This window comes from Pipistrellus hanaki, assembly GCF_964339955.1.
Source record: "Pipistrellus hanaki genome assembly, chromosome: 2".
Taxonomy (NCBI): domain Eukaryota; kingdom Metazoa; phylum Chordata; class Mammalia; order Chiroptera; family Vespertilionidae; genus Pipistrellus; species Pipistrellus hanaki.
Window position 1 is genome coordinate 63047544 of NC_140504.1, and position 23284 is coordinate 63070827.

The following is a 23284-nucleotide window of genomic DNA, read 5'->3' on the forward strand; positions in this document are numbered from 1 at the left end:
TACTCACTCACAAAATTGTGTAAGTGCATGCCCTGAGTGTGAATATGTACTTAAATTTTACACCCTTCCTGCCTTGCTTGCCTTAATCTAGTCCTGACCAGCTGTACACATTTGCTGTACTTAGTGTTAGAGGGGGCTACATAAAAGGCAAGAATCATGGGAACAATGTGAAGGCTGGCTACCATAGAGTTAAGCACTTAACCAAGATTCTGATCAAAGAGAAGGGACTTCCACTGGCTCATCAGTTCTCAACTTTGGTTGAACACCTGAATCATCTGGGAGTGATGACTTAATTGATCAGGAGGGACAACCATGATATCAAAAATGTCTCCAAATTATTCACTTGTGCAGTCAGGGATAAATACATTGAAAAGGAAGTAAAGGTTCCTTCTGAGACTGAATTCCACACAGAATTTGCTATTGTATCTATCAGCAACATCTGTTTTCCCCTCATGGAGCAGAGTGTGGAGGAAGGTTTAGAAGGGCAAGGGGCATCAGTAATTTATTCACTCACAAGCTGTTGTGAAAACAGAACAGGTCAGGATGACTAGGTTTCTTTCCCCACCACCTGTATGTTCTGTTTGAACTGTTTTATAAAAGATTGGTAGATACAGGGTTAACTCATCAATGCTAGTCTGATTTGAGGTTCTTTATTTGTTTCAAGACATATCAAAACAGGCACATTGGATGAACAGAGAGATCCACAGATGAAAAAGAGAATAATGGAAATTAAATGAGCTAGATTAGGGTTAGGCTGTCTGTTTACTTATATACCAGTTTGCCAATGGTTTCACACACACACACACACACACACACACACACACACACATAAAGCCAATAATGAGATCATGCTTAGCTCATATAATTTTAGAAGCCAGTTCAGGTTTGTATCTATTAGGCTAACATGGTTGTTAAGTAGTTATCTCTTTGAATCTTCCCTATTCCCCTGGGTAGGAGCCTGGGCTGAATGTACTGGGAAGAAAGGTGAAGGAGGATTGGAATGGGGTTCTTATGCAGGATATTCTGTTTTCTGCATTGAAAATAAATAACACAATTTCAATATGAAGACTCCTGCTAGAACTTTCACATTTTCTTCTTGTAATTTTCCTAGGAAATGTAGAAAAAGCCTCAGAGATTAGCATGAATTTGGCAAATAGTTTAGAATGTTGGCAGATGCCCAAAGAGAAAAAGCTCTGTTACAGACATATGCTCGAAACCATTGTTGTCACCTCAATCAGATAATTAAAATGAAAAATAAAACACTGCAAGCATTTTTTATGGCAGTAGCCTAATTTGCACTTGTTACATAAGCAAGGACATTCCTGCAGATTGCACTGGGTGTCAGCATAACATATCCTCACTCTTCTGTAAAGGCATGCTCAGATGAAAGGGGACAAGTTCTGGGAAAACAGGTCATTCTTTCCTGACATCCATTTCAGCCACAGAAGAGGCTTGGCTAGAGGGCAAATACTTAATAAACAAAATATCTACCATCTCAATAGGATTCTAGCAGAGTTTCATTGTATGGCAAAGTCTCAAAGGTTTGGAGTGCTTCCATCTCGTGACAGGGTAGATCACTTCCAATGGGTTCTTGAATGCAAATGTACTTGATGGGAGGGGGAGGCGGCTTGAAAGATGGGGGTCTTTCCATGCTAGGAACAAAACATTGCTCTTTTAATGCTAAGAATGTGAGGAGGTGATTGAAGTAGGAAACAAAGAAAAAGAAAGACATACCCCACTAGCTTTCAGAATTTTCTTGGCATAACTTTCTGCTTGTTAGTTTTATCATGATAATATCATTAATTAATATTTAGATGGTAATTTTATAGTTTGCAAAGTGTTTTCGTTATAACCTTATATCTAGAAATTGAATATTACTGTCACCATTCCATATATAAAAATTAGGCACCAAGATTTTAAGCATCTTGTTCAAGAGAACCAGACGAGCAATTCAAGTCTTTTAACAAAAACCCATACTCTTCATGACAACTGCTTCTTAATAGAAATGCTTCTCTTATGTGGGTTAAAAACATTCCTCTAGAGACAAAATTTTAAAATTCTGTGTGCTGTGGGATCTGGTTTAGGTGGGAAGTAAAGACTGAAATGTTACACTCAACTGAATCCCTGAGTTGATTGGTACAGAATAGATAATGCCAGAGTCCCTTCTCTTAATATAAGTGAACATTCTGAATGTCATCTTTGTATAAAGTGCTGTTCTCTGTTAACACAACTCCTCTCTTGTCTGAAATGCATCAAGCATACAGGTGACTGTGAGATCTAGCTATACAAATGCCTCTGCCCTACTGATAATAGAAAACAGAAATATATCTGTGAGCAGATTTATGTCTACAACCCAAACACCCCTAGCTCTTGTCTATCAATCCATAGTAACTTAACTTCTCTCTCTCCCATCAAAACATTGTTTCTCATTTCTATATAGCACAGGCATTTGACTACTGCACAACAAAAAATCATTTCAGATTTTCACAGTCCCATAACTTTCTCATTCTATTATATAAATCCCCAGTGTCTATTACCTGGTTTTCTGATGCTTTAATGGAGACAGTATTTATCAAAAGGTAAATAAAGTATTAAGAAATTTGCACTTTTGTTTTTTTCAGGTAAATTCTGAATTTCTCAAGGTCATATGGTGACCAAAGTGTAGTACTTGGATAAGAATCCATAAATTCTGACTATTGGTTTAGTGTTTTATTCACCATGATAGTAATTGGCAGATATGTGGAAGATCAGACCTATGTAGATCAGACCTATGTATTATGAGGGTCTCCTCTAATTGTGCCCTAATCTGGACTGATTCAACATAGATTTGTCAGAAAAGTAGAGCATAACCTTATGTGTCATTTCAGATTGTGGATTGGAAGAAGAGTTCCGGAAAATATTTCAATACGATTTTAAAAAAGGGGGGTAACCAACTGCTTAGTTTCTTTTCCTCTTGGGGAAAAAGGTAAAGGGCAGTAAAAGCTCATTCTGCTGAAAAGCAGCTGGAAATTTCTTAAAATTATCTTTCTCACTCAATTTCACACTTGAGCATCTCAGCAGGGCTAGGCTCAGGCAGGTCAGAGATGCATGAAAATGAAAAAATAATAAAGATTAAAAGAAAAATCATTTTCAATTTTGAGGTAAGGTGAGGCTCAGTTTTTATTTCATGCCCACTGACTGTTCTACTTGCTGAGTGCAGTGTTATAGCCTGAACAAGGCAGAACGGCTACCAAATCAGAAGTTGTGTATCTAAGCCCAATTGTGTGGTGCTGGGAAAGCTACATTACCTCTCTGAGCCTTATTTCCTCTGTTAAATATGACTCAATATAGGAATGATATCTATAGTGCTGAATGAATAATGCATATTGAAGAAGTATCAGTTCCTGCATATCTTGGCATTATACCCACATTTCTTGTTGGTATTGACACCATTTTCTCACTCCAAGACCAAAAAATACCAGGCAGAAAAAGAGCAAAGCTGCTACCATCACTGGCCAGGACATTCCATCTTTGGGCTTATTAACCACATTACCTGAAAAGGGCATAAAGAGAAGAATTTTAATGCTAAACTTTGGCCATTGGAAAAAAGAATTTCTCCCACCTGACAGATATTTCAATCAAAAGCCAAAGGTGTTTCTTGACCACAGTCACACCAAGGGACCTTGTCTATGCCTTGTTCTAATTTCTGGTTTGGCATTTATACAACCGCGTTTTTACATGAATGTCTTTCTTGGTCATGTGTTCCACAGCTGATCTTTTCCTTCTTTTCCCCAAGGCCCTGGACAATTCCTGACATGTGGTACCCAAAGAAATGTTACCTGCGTTTCCCCGAAAATAAGACATCCTCCGAAAATAAGACCTAGCACAACTTTGGGAGAAAAAATTAATATAAGATACTGTCTTATTTTCGGGGAAAGAGGGTATTTGCAGGAATGAATAAATTAAAATAATTTGTAAGTTAACGTTATTTGTGAAACAATGGTCTACCTTTGGGTTTTCTTATTCTTGAAGGAGTCACTAAATGCTCTATGGAAGCACATGTGATAGGAGGAGGGAAAAAGAGTAAAAAGCAGTGTGACATTCCAAAGTCCTGAAGAGCTAAAGCTGAGAAACCCTTGATAATACCTATGGAGTTGTAGTGCTGAAAAACTATGTTTCAAGACTTCTCATTTGAATGTCACTCAAGGAATCATATCCAGGCTAGAGATTTTCTTATCCTTTTCTATCACATAGCCTCCTTTTTTATTCCCCATATCCATTTCAAGAATAGAAAGGGGAGAATGGACAAAACGGTTAAAACTGAAACCAATTGGTATTGCAATTTCTGTGGTCTGAAAAGGGAGGAAGTTGAAAGTAACAGACTGGCTAAAATGATATTGGTGAGTAATCAATGGGCTGATTTTTCTTATTCTTGCTGACCATATCCATACTCAACTCATTCATTAACATTTGAATATTAAGTTAAACTGCATGAATCAAAGTCTTTAAAATATTATAGATTCTAGACTAGCAGCAAAATAAATATCCTACTCTGGATGGTTTTACATTTTAGCAAATGAGATTGCCTGGTTCTACCTGGCAGTTAATAGAAGTATTTTCTTTTCAAAAACTACTGAGATCATGTTAACAATTCATACAGCAAAGAACTATAAAACTACAGTGAAAAAAAAGTGCCCTTACTATTTAGGTACCAGTTACCCACACTATAGGCAATAACTTTCAATAGTTAATTACATATCCTACCAGAAATTTCCTATGCATACATAAACATATAATATGTATCATGAATATACATCCCTTTTATTACAAATGCGGACACACTCTACATATTGTTCTGCCTGTCACTGGCTTTTTTTCTCTTAAAAATTTTCTTGGAATACTTTCCAAATAAGTGTATAGAGATTTACCTCACTTGATTAAACTCCTGGCTAGTTCCCCAAATGTAGAGATCTACCATAGTTTATTTAATTGGTCTCTTAATGTCAGGTGGTTGAATTGTGTCCAGGCTTTTATTATCTCTAACAACACTCCGGTAGAATCCTTATACATTATAGATAGATCTTTGGCTCTTTAGATTACATAGATCATTTGGGCAAAAAAGTGAGTTTTTATATCAGAATTGTCAGGACTGATTTAATCCAGATTATAAAGGTTTTTATTTTCATTTGTTGTCTAGATCTATTATACTGTTTTCCATACAAGTCTCCAAAAAAAAAAAAAAAAAGATACAGTCTAAAAAACTAGATTTAGAATATTACCTACCAAGTCTTTTCTATGTCTTACATAGTTTGGACTGCAGCCACATTATGTCAAGTTAACAGAGTGTTAGTTATCAGTGTGAAAGACTGAAGACTTTTTCTCTCACAACACACACATCCAGGATTTGAGGTCTTCCTGAAGCTCACCCTACCTCAGTCCTGTTGAAACAGACACCGAGGGTACCCTGGAAGCTCGTGGAGTTCTTCCATACATAACCATGTGATACTGTGTATGCATCAGTGACTAAAGAGAATTCAGAAATTCAAACCACTGGAGTATTGTGATCACCTAAGGAACAGCTCAGGACTGCACAACGTTCTGTTTTAGTGAAATAAAAATTGACTAGGCTCTATTCTAGTAATATGGTAGGAAATAATATTTATCCCCAAAGTTTTAGAGAAATAAAAGAACAAAAGGTTTTTTAAATGGGTGTTAGGTTAATGTTTACAAAATTTTTCTTCAAATCAAATATAGAATAAGATCATTGACTTTAGGAATGTCTCAGTGCAGAAGCCGAGCTCCAATCGGGCCCCATTTCCAAAGTAGGCAGTTCTTAAAGTCACCAATATCTTATATTGGTAGGAACACAGTTTGCAACACTGTTGACATGTTGTGTGAGGATGATGTTCTAATGATCTAAGGATTGCATGACCTTCCATATGAAATAAAATGATTACACAGGGGAAGTGCTCACTAATCAAGTTTCACTTGAACAACCACTGAAGTGAAAGTGTTGCTTAGACCTCTGAATTTATGATTAAGACCTGCATTGGGAGGGTCCTAACTTTATTGAACCCCTTATATAAAATAATGGATTACATTTAGCATTGATTAATTTTTATTAATATAATATAGGAATTCTTTTTGTTCCAACAATCTGTCTTGATTCAGACTATATTTTCACAAGACTGAAATGTTATTCCAGTGAATATTTTCCTGTTCCCCAATTAAAATCAGATCTTTCTGTTAGATGCTGACAATACATGTCACAAATAAATTTAATTATATGGCTACTTAATCACTATATATCATTTCTAACAGATTACTATCTTCAGAAGGTCAGTGTTTTCACTGTATGCCCAACAATTGACACAATGTCTGGCAAATGGTATTCAATAAATATTTCTTGAGTCAACAAAACATAACATTCAAAAGTAAATGGCATATGGCTCACCAGAGTTATGGATGTCATTATTTTTAGTCGATCTATTGGCAGCTGTGGGAACTTCTGGAAATTCTTCGGTTGTCCTGATGAAGTCACCACCTAGGAATACAAAGGGGATTATCTGAACTGTTCCTAATAGCCATCTCAATCTGATCAATAGTCTAAAATCATGACTGGATTTCACTTGCTGTTAGGAAGAGCTCAATTTATATGGCTTAAACACTCCTAAAATATTTTATGTCTAATATGGCATCAAATAGTGAAATTTCCTATTGGATTAAAGAAAAAAATAAATAAGGGGAGAGAAAGAGAAGCTGAATAGCGCACATTACAATCCAATATCTGCTAAAGAATCTCCATGAGAAATTTAGGTAATTATGGGAAAGTATCTTAAGTTGGGAGCATGTAAAGATGAGGTCTATCCCTATTCTCTCACAATAACAGAGGTCTAGCCCAGTGGTTGGCAAACTGTGGCTCATGAGCTACATGCAGCTCTTTGGCCCCTTGAGTGTGGCTCTTCCACAAAATTCCAGTGGCATTAGAAGAGGTTTAAGTTTTAAAAAATTGACTCTCAAAAGAAATTCCAATTGTTGTACTGTTGATATTTGGCTCTATTGACTAATGAGTTTTCAACCACTGTTCTAGCCAATCAAAATACTGATTCTCCCCCCTTTAATGTATTTGGAAAGGTCAATAAAAATTCATTGGCATCATTCAAGTAGACAAATCTATATTGACAAATCATTCAATTTTCCAATGGAAAAATAAAACAAAATGCATTTTTAATGAATTCAATTGGTTAAAAAAAGCCATTATATAGATTTAAACCTATATAATAAAGAGCTAATATGCAAATAGTCATCACACCTGCATGCCATAATGACTCAGACATTTAACACTGGGAAGAGAGGAATGGGGACCAGCCAGGCACAAATGAGCTTGCAAGAAAGGCATAGGGACAAATCAGGTGATGGCATAGGAGAGGAACAAGCCACCTGCCCCATGGTCCTGGGTGTCAGTGCCTGTGGCTGCGGCCCGGGTGAAGCCACCTGCCCATGGTCCCCTGCGGCTGCAGCTGGCCAGGGCAAAGCTGGCCTGGGTCCTGGGTGCCAGCGGCCAGCCAGAGGGAGGGAAGCTGGGTCCCAGGTGCCTGTGACTTGTTAGAGGAGGGAATCCTGGGTCCTGGGTGTGGGGTGCGGCAGAGGCAGTTAAGGGTGATCAGGCCAGAAGGGGAGCAGTTAGGGGCAATCAGGCAGGCAGGCAGGCTGTCAAGTGGTTAGGAGCCAGCAGTCCCAGGTTGCGAGAGGCAGTTAGAGATCCTCCGAGGGATCTCAGATTGGAGAGGGTACAGGGTGGGCTGAGGGACTCCCTGCCCCGTGCACAAATTTTGAATACACTGGCCTCTAGTTTTGAAATAAAAGAGGAAAATCTAATACTTGGTCTCTATCTTCTCTCAGTGACTGGGCAGAATTTTGGTTCCATTCATTATCATTGTCATTGTCATTGCCATTTTCATTAACAAGATGCACTTTTAAATATCTATCAGAGATTGGATTCTTACCAATCCTTGTTTTTTAATCTCTGTCAAGATGAAGCAGACCACTACCTCTCCTGACCCTAAATCTTCCCCACTGCTTACCATGGACTGTAGAGTCCACATCTGAGGGGAATGAACTGTGTGTTTCACTGGGCATCCATGAAGCTGCTAAAGGAAGAACATAATGGAAAAATCAATCTATAAAAGACTAGTTATTTTCTCTTCTTAACTTTTAATTGAATCTAATGATTATAAAAGAGGGATATTAATGTATATTTAAAGCAACATCATTGTACTATTCTGCAGCACACATTAGAAAGTCCAAAAATAAAGTGGGAGTTGAGGTAATGCTAGTAGAACGTCTATATTATAGACAAATAGGAGAAAGAAAAAGAAAGAAAACTACTAGGAGGTTCTTTCAGCCACAGAGAAGGTGCTGTGACTATTCTCGTGGCCATCCACAGGTGAGCTAATGTGAGAGAATGAAAGCCCAGGTGTGTTATGGTGGCCTTTAGTCGAGGAGAGGCGCCAATAGGACTTTGAAGAACTTGGTAGAACACCTGAGGGAACAAAATCATTTGTATTTGTGAGTAAGCTGACGTTTTTTATTCAACTGTGAAAATTGAACTGTATCAACAGTGAATTATCAAATCCTGATTGTTACAAGCCTGGTAGCTGCTGAGTGTAGCCTTTTAATGTATTCTGTGGCAAACCTTCCCCTTGAGTGGATGGCAGCAAACTCAGCACATATGGCTTTTGAGATAGAGCCATTAACTCATTTTGTTTAGTTCCCCGTCTCTGGCAAGAAAATCCACTTCTTGGCAAACTCCCCATAACTGTATTTGATAACAGGCCAATAATGTGATATAAAGTAAAATAACTCTAGTGGTGCCTGAGTAGTATGCTCATTTAGTTAAAACATTAGCATGCATGATTTTGCAAGTTAAGTGTCTTCTTGTGTGTTCAAACCAAAATAATCAAAACCAAAATAAAATAAAACAAACATTAAAAAATAAACCACAAAAAACAGCCTCAGCCTTCCTCTTTCTTGGTTTTCCCCTGAACCAAAGGGCATTTGCAGCTGCAGACAAATGTATGTTATTAGGTCCTTCAGAAGAGGCATTGGTCCCCGGAAAATCTGTCATGGCAACTTCCATGGGGAGTCAGTTCACAGGTAAGGGTGGTTTTGTACACAGCTATTTAGAGTTTGACTAGGCCAGAGAGATGTTCTTATCTTCAATAGAATTCTCTGACCCTGCACCTATGATCTCAATTCTTTTTCCCCCCTAGACTACCAAGGTATACAGATGATGGTGTACTGAGTAATTTTAAATGTCCATTTTTAATGGTTAAGTCATTAAGACAGGAATTTGATTGACAAAGAGCAACAATTATAAAAAGAAATTAGTACGAGGCCTGGATTTAGGTACAATTATAATGAAGACAGTTTGTTCAGGTTTTTTCCCCCCCTTATTTTTTGTTTTGCTTTTGCCCAATATTGTGTTTCACTTACTTTCTATTTTTAGTGTTTGATGTCTTTATATATTATCTCTTCAAATTCAGTTTTTAAGAAAGTATGTAATAAATTAATTTATGTTAAGGTTATAAATGGTTGACCAAATGCTATCCCTTTGAGAAAGACAGGTATTTTTTTTTTAAAGATTTTTCCATTTCATGATTTTTATCAGCAGGTCACCAGAGAACAGTTTGTAATGATTAGTTACACATGGATTCAAAGGCGTTTTTGTTATTTTTTAAGCGTAACATAATTTCAGGAAATTGTGATATCATTAGTATGATCCATCCAAATTACAATACTTAAAATCATGCAAATTATTTGACCATTTCATAAAGCTTCTTTTTAGATTTCTAGGTATTTTTCAAGTGTAAAAAGACATCTAAAAATGTGTGATAGAATTATACTACAAAAACTATTTTGGAAGAGTAGAGTTATTTCTCTAATTTTGGCTTTAAGATTTTATTTTAACTTAGTTTAAAAAATACAGTGGGGAGTGTATTGAGGAAGGTGAAGAAAAAAGGAGCTTCTAGTTGATGGATTCAGCATGTCTGAAAATACTTAAGTAATGTAAAAAAAAAATAAAAAATTCATGAGCCCTAGCTGTTTTGGCTCAGTGGATAGAACATCAGCCTGCGGACTGAGGTGTTCTGGGTTCAATTTTGGTCAAGGGCACATGTCCAGGTTGCAGGCTCGATCCCCAGAGTGGGGCACGCAAGAGGCAGTCAATCAACGATTCTCTCTCTTCAATGATGTTTCTATCTCTCTCTTCCTCTCTGAAATTAATAAAAATATATTTTTTAAAAAACCTTCAAGAGAAAGAATATATTATAAATAAAATTTCAGCAAGATGAAGAGATGAACAATTTTTACAATAAATGTGCCCACAGGTGAGGCCTTCCTTAAGAATGCTTGTTTACAGCATCCTTAATAAGATAGAATTGGTTATGTACAATAACTCATCTTTCACTAAATGATATACTTTTCTGAAAGTTCCTACTCTCTATCATTTAGCTATATGATTTTTAGAATTTTGTTTCACATTGACCATACCATTGGCCATTTTTAAGTCTCAAGAGTGTCAGCAGAATTGTGTTGTTATTGTCTTTTAATTGATTGAAATATTCTGTGTTCTTCAAGTCATATTTGTTAAATTCAAGAGTTAAATCTCTGTCAAACCCATTTTCATCAAAATCCACAAATGAACATGACTTTGACATTTAGATGATAGACACCAGCTTGATGGATAACCTCCTTTAGCACATCACTATTATCAGCTAAAACATGAACACAGGTATATTATGTTGATGGAGTTTCTCAAATAAATTTTTATATAATCTTTTTAACATAACCTTGATTTCTTCCACAATTTCTTTAAATTTTACTTTTAGCAAAGCTTGTTCAACAAGGAAACCATATAATACCATTCTATCATAAAAATGTACTTCTCTTTAATGGTAAAAACAGGATCAACTTCAATAGCACAGTATTTTTCAGTTACTTTCAATAACTCCTTTGGACATCTGTCTGTAACTAATTTATAGTTATCAATAATATCATGACATGGCAGGCATCTTTTCTCTTTGTAGAGAAATCTACTTAGTCTGTGGTTACCTGAAGTTTGGCAGCTCATCTTTTGATGAAACCAGTGATAATCTGTTAACTTTGTAGGATTCTTATGGCAAACTGAACTTTCAAATTATGGAATAATTTTACATGTCCAGACTTTTTTATTTGGTTATGTAGTCTTTCTTAAGGCACTCTGAGTTCTTATGTAATTAATTTTGTCCTAATACAATGGCATAGGTGGCAAGCAATAACTCAAGATGGAGGGCTTATATACCAAGATCTCTACGACCTTGGTCTTCAGCCCCATCTTCCTCTTCAGGCTGAGTATGTACTTGGCCAGCACCACCTCTTCCACTAGAACATAAATGCTGGAACAAGTTACTGTGTGTGTACTCTTGCCATGATCACCTACTCCAAAGGTGGGATCCTCATACTCTTCCTGGCCACCAAAAGAAGATGACATGCATGAGCTTTCAAAGTGTGACATTTGTGTTCTCACTGTACAAAAGTCCCCAGACACTGGTAGTTTAACAAAAAAAATTTAATTTTAAATCAGAGAAATGAATAATTAATTTGAGACTGACCTAATTAGAAACTATATGACAGAAAGGAAAACAACATTTTAGAGGATAGGAAAATGGAATGAGATGTGATCAGAGACATAAAATATTTTAGAATTTGAAAACAAGAGTGGTGAATTTAGAGGATCAGGATCAAAGCCAACAGGGAACAGAGGGACTGAAAATTATCCTGGAGACTGAAATAGAAATAAGATCCAGTGCTGCTGTATAGGCTCTCTCATTCCTATGTCCTTACCACTGACCCTCAACCCCTCAATTCTAGCCTCTCCATCACCTTCTGTCAATGGAAAGTAAAAAGGGTTGTTAAGAAATTATTAGACACAGCTCTCAAAAGCCTGAGAAGAGTCAGATAAAATCATGGGCAGGATAAGCAATGCATTTTCAAGGTTTAAGAAGAGTACATAAAATTTGAAGGATAAGGAATGCATGGTTAAAGAACAGAATAAAGACCCCATGTGATGTCAGTAAGAGGTACTCTGAGGCCCAGGTGTGTGTGTGTGTGTGTGTGTGTGTGTGTGTGTGTGTGTGTGTGTATAGTGAGCTTGTTGATTTTTGTTAATAGAGCAAGTTGGAGGCATAATGATTCATGGATATTCATATCATTTTTCTGCTTGTCTAACTGACAGACTGAATTAAATATGGTTTTCATCTCCAGTGGACCAGATGGATAACAGGGAAAACCAAAAATCAAAAAAAGTAATTAAACTTAAATTTTCTGCTCCATGGTCTGATCACCTGAGTGTCAGGAAGAAAACATGTTATCATATGTTATTAACTTTATAGATTTTGGGCATTTAGTTGGTCAGATTTGCTATCCCCATTTCACAGGTGCTTAAAGTAAAATAAGCATATCTGTTTCAGATTGAGGAAACTTGGAAGCTGAACTAAGGTTAGACTTCAATATTCATGAATCCCAGCTTAGATTTCTTCAAGTTGATAAAAAAATGACAACAAAATAATACATTAAACCATATATTTATAAATTTAATGTAAGTGCAATGAACTCAGAATCATCTAGTGACACCCAAATAAATATGAGCTACGTAAAATACATGTATATAAACAAATATCCCATATCACAAGATCACAAATAGCAATGGCCTTAAAAAACACTGCTGTGGGATTATTTCACAAGAAAACCATTCATTATTATTCTTTTTCCTGTCTCTGAATATTTTATAAATCTATTGGAATAAACGTAATGGAAGAAAACAAATCCTGCTGCCAATGCCTGCCATGAGTCTTGCTAAGTGCATCATCTAATATTGGGTGTCTCATTATAGTACAATCCAATGAGTAGGAACATGCTTCAAAAATAGTTTGGGAGTAAATAATCAATATGCACTTGTTGGATCCTAATGTGTTTTTGTCAGTGATTATAAATAGAACAACTCACTGCAGGAAATTTTCCTATGTTTATGGATAAAACATGACAATTTGTTAACAAGGACTTCTTATTCTTGCACAAGTAAAAATGTGGGTGTTTCACTGCCAGGAAAAAAATTGTTTATTGGGTTTTAAAGTTACATTTCTATATTTCACAATTTCTAAAGCTATTTTCATTATAAAAATGATAAAGAGATATGTGAGGATAAATAAAGTTTTCAACTGGGGAAAGAAAGAAAATGTGAAGTGTTACAATAGTTCATTTCAGTATGAAATCTATTAGAAAGACCAATAATAGACTTGTGTAAATTATAGAGTACTTTCAAATCCTTTTCAGTTTTCCAGTGTCTGAGACAAAATGTACCTTGGGTGGCTTGCCTGCTTTATATTGATGTGATGCCTGGGACAAATTTTTTTTATTATTTATTTATTTTTTATTCCTGGCACACATAGTATTTTAGTAAGAATTTAAATAAAGCAAATAAATAAAAAGGTCAAAAATTCTATTTAAGTAGGTCATTTCTTTTCACTGTATTTATGTGTGTTTTCTTTCTTGTCCTTGCCCATGTGTACACATACTCTTTCAAATACTCAAGAAAGATTTGCTGAGTACCTATGTATGCCTGCCACTCTACAAATATCAAGATACAATAGTGAACAAGTCAGAAAAAAGGTTAGGTGCCTGTTCTTGTGTATCTTACATTCTAGTATAATTTAAATAGAAAATCAAATAAATACAATAAATAAAAAACATCAGACAATAACTGTTATGCTGATAATTAAAATATGGGATAATATATATTATATAATTGTAGCATAAATTTAAGTTCAGCTTTTTGTTATATCATTGTCCAATAAACTCTTTTGCTCACTGCTACACAATTCCCTCCACCCATGTCATCAACAAGTATGCTTTAATTTATCTTTCAACAATATTTATTGAGAACTAACTATACGGCAGGCAATATCTTAGGCACTGTGGACACAGGTAAGCAAGCAAACCAAAAATCGCATGGAATTTACTTGCATTATATTATTGAGAATAAGGGATGACAAGTTAGTGAAGTATGATTTCAGCATAGTTTGTTACAAACAACTCTATTTTTTATTAACACCATATAGGATAAATGTTAATTTATTAAGTATAGGTTTTCATCCCCAGTCTAACAAATATTTTATTCTCAATTTATAACTGATTGGTAAATCTTTCCAACTCCTAGCCTTGTCTACATAATAAGACATACTGTTAGTACACTACCATTATAGTTTTAATGGGCTTCATAATATTTCATTGACTTATTATCTTATGCTAATCCACATTCTCTTATTATTGGAGAAATTCTTCCCAAATGCCCCATCATTCTCCTTCACACACACACATTTTTTAATTTTTAAAAATAAATAACATTATTTGTCTACCTCATCTCACCCCTGTTATGCCCATTCAAAAGCAAACACTGTTCTGAATGTTGTATCTATTATTCATTTACTTAGATAGTTTTAAAGTTTTTTTTTTTAATCACATGTTATATTATACCTAAACCATATGGTGTCTGGTTGCACTTGCTTTTAAATTTATTTAAAAATATTATTCCATATATTGTCACCTGGCATTTACTTTTTTGATTCAACAAAATATTATGAAGATTCATTCATGTTGTTGTATGTGACTGTCATTTACTCCTTTTTCATTACTTTATGATATTTTATTATACAGCAATGTTACAAGTTATTTATCTAGTCTCCTGGCTATGATCACTTAGATTATTCATAGTTTTTGCTATTATGAATAGTGTACATATCTTCTGGATATATGAGCTAGTGTTTTGTTGTGTGTGTGTTAGAATATTTATCCAGGAAAAAAATTGTTGGATTGCAATGTATGAAAATATTCATTTTAAAAACATAATGCTAAAGTGATGGTAACAATTTATACTCTCACTAGCAATATATAAAATTGTACATTGCTCTCTAGTTCATATAACATGCAATAATTACAGACTTCTTAACTGTTGCTAATTGATTAGGTATAAAATGATTATCTCATTATAGCCTTCATTTGTGTTTTCTGATTAATAGAGAAACTGAGAATCCTTTTTTTCTAGCCACTGTTTTTTTTTTAATTAATATATTTTATTGACTTTTTAGAGAGAGAAAGGAAGAGGAATAGAAAGTTAGAAACATCAATGAGAGAGAAACATCGATCAATTGCCTCCTGCACACCCCCCACTAGGGATGTGTCTGCAACCAAGGCACATGCTCTTAACCCGAATCGAACCTGGGACCTTTCAGTCCACAGGCCGATGCTCTATCCACTGAGCTAAACCAGTTTTGGTTAGCCACTGTTTCATTATTTGTGATAAACCTATTTTCTCATTGTCTATTGCTTTATGCTTTTCTTCTTAGTGATTTGTAGGCATTTTTTATTATTATCCATGACATAACATTTTGATCCATTGTGAATTATATAGTTTTAGTCCTTTTTCAATTACATTTGTAACAAATATCTTCTCTCAGATTCTAGTTTTTTTCTTTCTTTCTTTCTTCCTTCCTTCCTTCCTTTCTTTCTTTCTTCCTTCCTTCCTTCCTTCCTTCCTTCCTTCCTTCCTTCCTTCCTTCCTTCCTTCCTTTCTTTCTTTCTTTCTTTCTTTCTTTCTTTCTTTCTTTCTTTCTTTCTTTCTTTCTTTCTTTCTTTCTTTCTTTCTTTCTTACATTCCTTAAGGTGTTTTTTGATAAAAGATTATTTATCTTAATTTATTTGATTCTATTCTTTCTTTTTGATAATGGTGAGTGCTTTTTCTCTCTTCTTTAAGTCCTTCCCTGCCTCAAAGCTTGGAAGAAATTCACCTTAATTTGATTATGTTTTAGTGCTTTGCTTTTGACATAAAGGATACGGAGTTTATTTTTGTGTAATGTGCATGGTGGAAGTATATTTTAATACTTTTTTTTCCTTATAAATAATAAAAGTTTCTGGGTCATTTGCTGAGCAGTCTCTCTTCTTCCCAGTACTCTGCTATGCTGCCTTTGACACGCATCGAAGTTCCACTTATTTGTGCACTTTGTGTGTTGTCTCTTCTGATGATGCCTTTTCAGTCTTGTATTTACTTAGGCAGTGAGTTTACAAGTGTCTCTTATAATCTACCCTTGAACAACACTGGGGTTAGAGATCCTGACTCCTTTGCAGTTGAAAATCCGCATATAATTTTAACTCCCCCAAGACAATTAATTGCTAATAGCCCACTGTTGACCAGAAGCCTTACTTATGTATTAATAACATAGTTGATTAATACATATTGTGAAATATTGTGCTCTTAACATAAAGTAAGCTAGAGAAAAGAACATGCTATTACAAAGATCAAGAGGAAAAGAATAAATACATTTACACTATTTTATATATTTAGTGGGGGGAAAAATCCACATATAAGTACATCTGTGCAATTCTAACCCATGCTGTTCAAGGATCAACTTATATTATTAACATATTTATTTAAATTAATATGACACATTAAATTATAGAGGGTTATACACAGACTAATGTTGAAAGTGCCTCATGAATTAAAAATTATGATTAACTCAAGTTTGTGAACCTAATGTCCATAAGAGAGATGAAAGAAAGCAATAAATAATGCTATAGAAAGCAATATTATATGTTTCTCTTTTATTTATTTCCTAAGGACAAGTTCCATGCAGGAAGATGACTGAGTCAGTGGGTAGAAAATATTTTGAGAAGTTTTAAAGGTACAACTTAATGCATGCCAAAGGGAACATGGCCATTTACTGTTCATGGCAAAGAGCCTAGCAGATAAAGTCACAAACCTGGCATCCAAGGTTTCACTTCTGCCACATCCCTTGCTGTGCTGTCACAATACTGGTCTTTGTCAATTCCTGCTACACAGTGGCTGCAGACACTGCAGCTGCTAGCTGGCCAGATTAAAGGTAAAAGATCATTTCTGTGCCTCACCTGGGCTCCCTCTTTCATTTTTATTAGAGATAGTATGCATTCTGCTAGGATGCTTCTTCCATAGATACACTAAAAGCTTGCACTTCTACCTCCATTACTTATATCCTTACTCAGATGTCACCTTAAATTTAAGGCATTGGAAAGCTTTATTTAGAATGGGAACCCACTCTGACCCTATATTCTCACTGACTTCCTTTGTTGCTTTATGTTTTCTATCTCACTCATCATCATTTGTCTGTCTTTCTTCAACCAGGATTTGGAATTTAGATCTGTCTGTTCACAGATGTCTGCCCAGCTCCAACATTAATGTTTCAAATGTGGTGGATGCCTTATAAATATTTGTTAATATTATGAAAAAAGCATATAGGAGTTACTCAATATGTATGTTAGATGAATGAATTTGGGGCAGAGAGGACTAAAAAAAGACTCATGGTTATACTTACAGTTTTTGATATCTTTCCCACTGGAGGTCCAGGAGTAGTTGAAGCCTTGGGTAGTCACACTGGAATTGCTTGCTGTAAGACAAAATTTCCAGAATCTAAGCTTTTTATAAAGATGTAATTTAACTTTGCTGTGAGTGCTGAATTTTTAATTTATGTGACTTTGGGGAAATCTGAAAATTGAAATGTGCCTCCCTATGCAGTAACACTAGCTGGCATGCTGAGGGAAAGTTCTGCAGCTTGTGTTTAATGCCAACTAATCATGATTTACTTCCTTCTTCTGTTCTTGTAACCAACTCAGATCACTAGGAGTGCTGTCAAGACTACTTAAATATTATCTTAAAATCACATGACAAATAAAAGGTAGCTATAATAATAAAAACATAATATGCTAATTAGACCAGACAGCCAAACAACCTTCTGGATGTTATTCTGGATGACGTTCTTCCTGATAAAACCTGGTGGTGGGGGCCAAGGCAGAGGCGGTTAGGGGCAATCAGGCAGGAAGGTGAGCAGTTAGGGACTGTCAGGCAGACAGGCAAAAGGGGTTAGGGGTGATCAGGCAGGCAGGGTGGTTAGGAGTGATCAGGCAGGCAGGTGAGTGGGTAGGGGTGGTCAGGCAGGCAGGTGAACAGTTAAGGGCAATCAGGCAGGCAGAGAGGGTTCGGGGCAATCAAGCAAACAGGCAGGCAAGTGGTTAGGGGTGATCAGGCAGATCAGGCAGGCAGGTAGAGTACTTAGGGACTATCAGACAGGTAGATGAGTGGTTAGGGGCAATGATACAGGCAGGCAGGCAAGTAGTTAGGATCCAGTGGTCCCAGATTAAGAGAGGGTGAAAGCCAGGCTGAGGGACTCCCCTCCACCTCCATGCACAAATTTTGTGCATTGGGCCTCTAGTAGTAAAATAACAATCGTTAATCTTTTTTTTTTAAATAGTGATTGTCATATCAATATATAGTTACCAAATTACAAATTACAACAAGCAACTCAAACCAAAAATATCAACATCAAGTGAGGAAATATAGCCTTTTACCCAAACCTCCACATTATCATGTCTGTAGTAACACTTGTGAGCCTGTTGTCTCTTTTGAAACATTTTTGGAAAGGTTTGCTATACTCACTTTGAGGCGTGTTGTTTGGAGTCAGTGTGCTCACATCTACAGGGGCCATTGAAGATGTAGCTAGATATCCTATTTCAAAAACAAATTTCCCAAATTGTCATAGACATTCGTATTCACATGTTTAACTCTGCCACTATGGTAAACAAGGGTGGCATGCAGAACATGGGATATTACAGCTGGTAAGAACCTTAGTGAATACAGAGTATTCACTTCATTTTATAAATGATAAAATTGAGTCCAAAAGGTACATGCCTATGGTTACATACCGAATATTCAACATCATTTATTTGATACCAGTCTCCTAACTAATGCCAAGTGCATTACATTCATACTCCCAAAATATATTTAATATCAACTGTCTGCCAGACTCTATTCTACATGGAAATAACAATAAAGACAAGGCTCTCACCCTCATGGAACTTACAGTGAATCTTCACAACTGTGTATAATGTTTTAACATAGTAAACAGGGTTTTGCATTTACACTAATTCCTATCTTCTTATAATCCATCATTTCCCATTCTCCTTCTCCCTTTTCTCCCCCTAAAATGAAAGACTAGTTCATATTCATTTGAATATATCTCTTCAGATGAAGCAAATTAGATTAAAGAAGAAAAATACCTAGCCACACTCATTGAAAACATTTTATGTTTCTTGGAAAGACAAATTTTCAGTATATTTTATTTCTGTGTATTTTTCCTCTGTTCTAAAACATTATTTAGGTGGCTTACATAGATATGCAATGCAAGAAGATACCAGAAGTGAAAACAGAAAATAAGAGTAAGGAAAATATAGTTAGGAAAGGTTTGTTGAGTCCCATTGAAATTTGAGTGGAGATAGTATAAAAATGCACTTATTGATGTCATGTATTTTTGGTAGCTGTGTGCCCCCCATTTGGTCAGAACTTTCTAGTAACAATGCTAAGAAATAAAGTATACGTTATGCCATCAATGGACATTATAAGGTCAGAAACAGTCAATTTTTAAGAAAAACACAACTATTCCTTTTATGGTAATTAAAAATAAATTTCTCCCAGGCTTAATACCAAGAATATTGTATAATGTTGTCACTATTCTCAAAAAAGATCCTTACTGGTACATTCTGATAGTCAGCATGCTCATGACCACTCTAGCTTTAAATGACAGCGAGTGGCACCACTGCTTCCCAAGTACCTCAGTTCTGGGAAAGAGTATGCCTCAGATAGAAAGCATGAGTAACCAAATCTCTGAAAAATATATGTAGGATAAATAAATAAATTGGCATTGGGGTTTATGCATCTATAAGGAGTTCAGCTATAGACATGATCAACCACAATCGTTTTTGCAGTGCAGCCTACCAATGAACATCAAAGATATGCTACACCCTAGGTGTGTTAGAAGCTGCCTCATATCATGCTGTATGAGCAACTAAAATGGGAAGCCAGCCTGAGAATAGGCAGAAAAAATGTTTTAAAGACCAGATATAAATAACTTTATTTCTGCAACAATTACTTATTTAAGTGCATAGAATAGGGGATAAAATAAAGAGAAAAAAGAGAAACTTGCCTCTGCCCTCATGGAACACAGTTTAGTGAGAAGAAAGGTCAGTCTGGGAGACCACTGGCTGATCATCAAAGCCAGCCCTCTTCTTTTTGGCTCAGATATAGTGAGTAGAATTCCTACTCTCCTGTGTGTTTAAGTGTGGTCTTGTATTGAGTTTGAGCCAATGGATTGTGAGTGATGATTACTATTTTAAGGCTTGATCAATAAAGCCTCCTATGCATGATCCTCCATGAGCTTTCCTCATGTACTATTCAGCTCTTACAGTGAAGGGAGACTTAGAAGGCATAACTTAAAGGTGACAGAGCTGCTGGCAGCTTTAGTTCTTGAATGACTATGGGACAGAGCACCCAGCCACTGGTTTAGCCTTTCATTGGCTCTTAATGATAAAAGGACTTATCCTATATAATAAAGAGGTAATATGCAAATTGACCATCACTCCAACACATAAAATGGCCGCCCCATGTAGACACAAGATGGCCACCACAAGATGGCTGGCAGGGGAGGGCAGTTGTGGGTGATCAGGCCAGCAGGAGATGGCAGTTGGGAGGAACCAGGCCTGTAAGGGAGGGCAGTTGTGGGTGAGTAGGCCTGCAGGGGAGATTAGCTAGGGGCAATTAGGCTTGCAGGGGAGAGCAGTTAGGGGCGACTGGGCCAGCAGTGGAGGGCAGTTAGGGCCAACTAGGCCTGAAGGGGAGGATATTTGGGGGAACCAGGCCAGCAGGAGAGGGCAGATAGGGGTGACCTGGCTGGCAAGGAAGGGCAGTTGGGGAAAATTAGGCCAGCAGGAGAGCAGTTAGGCATCATTCAGGCTGGCATGGGAGTGGTTACGGGGTGATCAGGCTGGCAGGCAGAACGGTTAGGGGCAATCAGGAAGGCAGGCAGGCAAGTAGTTGGGAGCCAGAAGTCCTGGATTGTGAGAGGGATATCTGACTGCCCATTTAGGACCAATCCTACTGGGATCATACCAAAATGGGCAGTTAGACATCCCTTGAGGGGTTCCAGATTGGAGAGGGTTCAGGCTGGGTTGAGGAACACCCCCCACCTCGTGCACAAATTTCGTGCACCAAGCCTCTAGTACTATATCAAGCATAAAGGAACAAAAGAAAAGTTTGGAATTTGTTGTTACTGCAAATTCTTGCAAACAGTAAAATCCTATTACAGTTCAAGGTGATAGCGCTATCTGCCATAGAGAAAATATGGTATACCATGGGATTCTGAAGAGGGAAACATAACAGAAGTGGAAACTCAGGAAGAAGTTCTAAAAGTAGTTACATAGCCACTAGCCTGCAGGATGACAGAAATTAGTTAAGACAATCTGGGAGTTAGGGGAAGAAAGAGGAGAAGTAAGGAGAAGAATATTCCATGCAGTGTGAACAGGAGATGCAGATGGAGCCCTGGCAGGTGTGGCTTAGTTGGTTGAGGGTTGTCCAGTTTAATTTCCTGTTGGGGCATATACCTAGGATTTGGGTTTTGATCCCTGTTCAGGGTGAGTGCAAGAGGCAATCAATTAATATTTCTCTCTCACATCAATGTGATGTTTCTCTCTCTCTCTCTCTCTCTCTCTCTCTCTCTCTTAAATAAATAAATTAATAAATAAATAATAATAATTTTAAAAAAGAGATAATGATGGAACTTTAAGAAGAATCTATATTCCAAAGCCCATGGAAGAATTGACTTTCAGCTGGAACTTACAAGATGCTCTAACCTTAAGGGTAAGTCAGTTGGTAGCCTGAACTATACAGTGAAGGCTCAACAGAGCATGTGAATGATTGGATATAGGAAGTAAAGAAGAGAGAGAAGGCAAAAAAAAGTCCAAAATTCCTGTCTTGGGCAGCTTTTTGGTTCATGCTAATATTAACTGAGAAACTAAACAAAGAAGAAGCAGTTTTGGAAGTGGCCAGTGACATGAAAACAAATTAAAATTTGGACAGATTTATTTTGAATACATATGCGACATTAAATTCCAGCAGAAGTCTGACCATGTGAGTTTGAATCTTAACTGTGAAACTGGGATGCAAATATGTATTTGTGAGACACCAGCATATAATCAATAATTGAAATAGCTATGAGTACCAGGGAGGGAGGATCCTGGAAGAAAATGGGTCTAATAGGGAATAATGAAGAATCCTTCCGTATAATGGACAGGCAGAAGCAAAAAAGATTGAAAAGGAGAGTCCAGAGAGGCAGGAAGAGAGTATAGGGTAAGAGAGAAGCCAAGGTGACTGAGGTCTCCAGAAGCAGGGCAAGTCAGTACAATTTAGCAAATATTTGTTAGTGAACACTGTGTGCCAGTTGCTGGGTCACTGATGTCAAACACTGCCAAGAAGACAGTTTCCACATAGCTCTCAACTGCTAGAAAGCCACTGTATCAGACCCATCAACCTGAATACAGAGTCTAGGGGACAGATTTGCAAAGCACTTGAAGGCTTGCAAAGGCATTGTAAATTATCTATTAAAAGCTTGCATTCCACAGCAAGACTTCCTGGATTGAGTCCTGGCTTAGTTTTAAGTTAGATGTATGATCTTAGGAAAGTCTATTGATTTTTTTCTCTCCTCCTCCAATTCCTCACTTGTAAGATAACTAGAAGCTTGGTTCACAAAATTCATGCATTGAGGGGAGTGTCCCTCAGCCCAGCTTGAACCCTCTCCAATCTGGGACTCCTTGAGGGATGTGTAGGCCCGATATGTAGGCCCGATCCCAGTGTGGCGGTCTGACATTTCTCTCACAATCCAGGACTGCTGGCTTCCAACTGTCCTCCCTTTCAGGCCTTGTCCCCCCTTCTTCCCGCCCCCCAACTGCCCGTCTCTGCTGGCCTTGTCACCCCTAACTTCCCACAACTGCCCTCCCCTGCAGGCCATTTATGGAGGCCATCTTATGGCAGCCATCTTTGACTACATAGAGGTGGCCATTTTGTGTCTTGGTGTGATGGTCAATTTGCATATTACTCTTTTATTAGATGGGATACTTTTCCAGGAGTGTGATCACAAAGGTTGAGAGTCATTCCTATCAAGTTCTTAGAAAAGTGCCTCACATGAGGTTAAGTGTTGAAATGTAATATTAGAAGCTATAAACTAGGCCATCCACAGTTTAGTTCAGGTGTTGAAAATACAAGCATGTCCTACCAAGAGGAGACTTGAATTTCCTGATGAGTTTTACAATTGCCCATTTCCCTTGTTCTTTCTAGGAGGTCCATTCAAGGTAACTAATC

At 36.8% G+C, this 23284-nt stretch overlaps 1 protein-coding gene across 3 annotated transcripts in view; it reads right to left on the reverse strand.

The window, feature by feature from the left end:
- Window positions 1-629: 629 nt before the first annotated feature.
- The window catches only part of CD96 (CD96 molecule), an 85045-nt gene continuing 62390 nt past the window's right edge, over window positions 630-23284 (reverse strand). For 2 of the 3 annotated variants that reach the window (XM_084874030.1, XM_084874031.1), the window contains exons 8-13: window positions 18536-18604; window positions 17418-17489; window positions 8064-8129; window positions 6434-6523; window positions 3409-3532; window positions 637-1652 (exon numbers count right to left, since the gene is read on the reverse strand). In XM_084874030.1, the coding sequence (XP_084730156.1) occupies window positions 1496-1652; window positions 3409-3532; window positions 6434-6523; window positions 8064-8129; window positions 17418-17489; window positions 18536-18604 (578 nt within the window). In that variant the 3' untranslated portion in view covers window positions 637-1495. Of the gene's footprint in view, window positions 1653-3408; window positions 3533-6433; window positions 6524-8063; window positions 8130-17417; window positions 17490-18535; window positions 18605-23284 lie in introns of all 3 variants that reach the window. The other variant, XM_084874029.1, reaches the window with a different exon arrangement.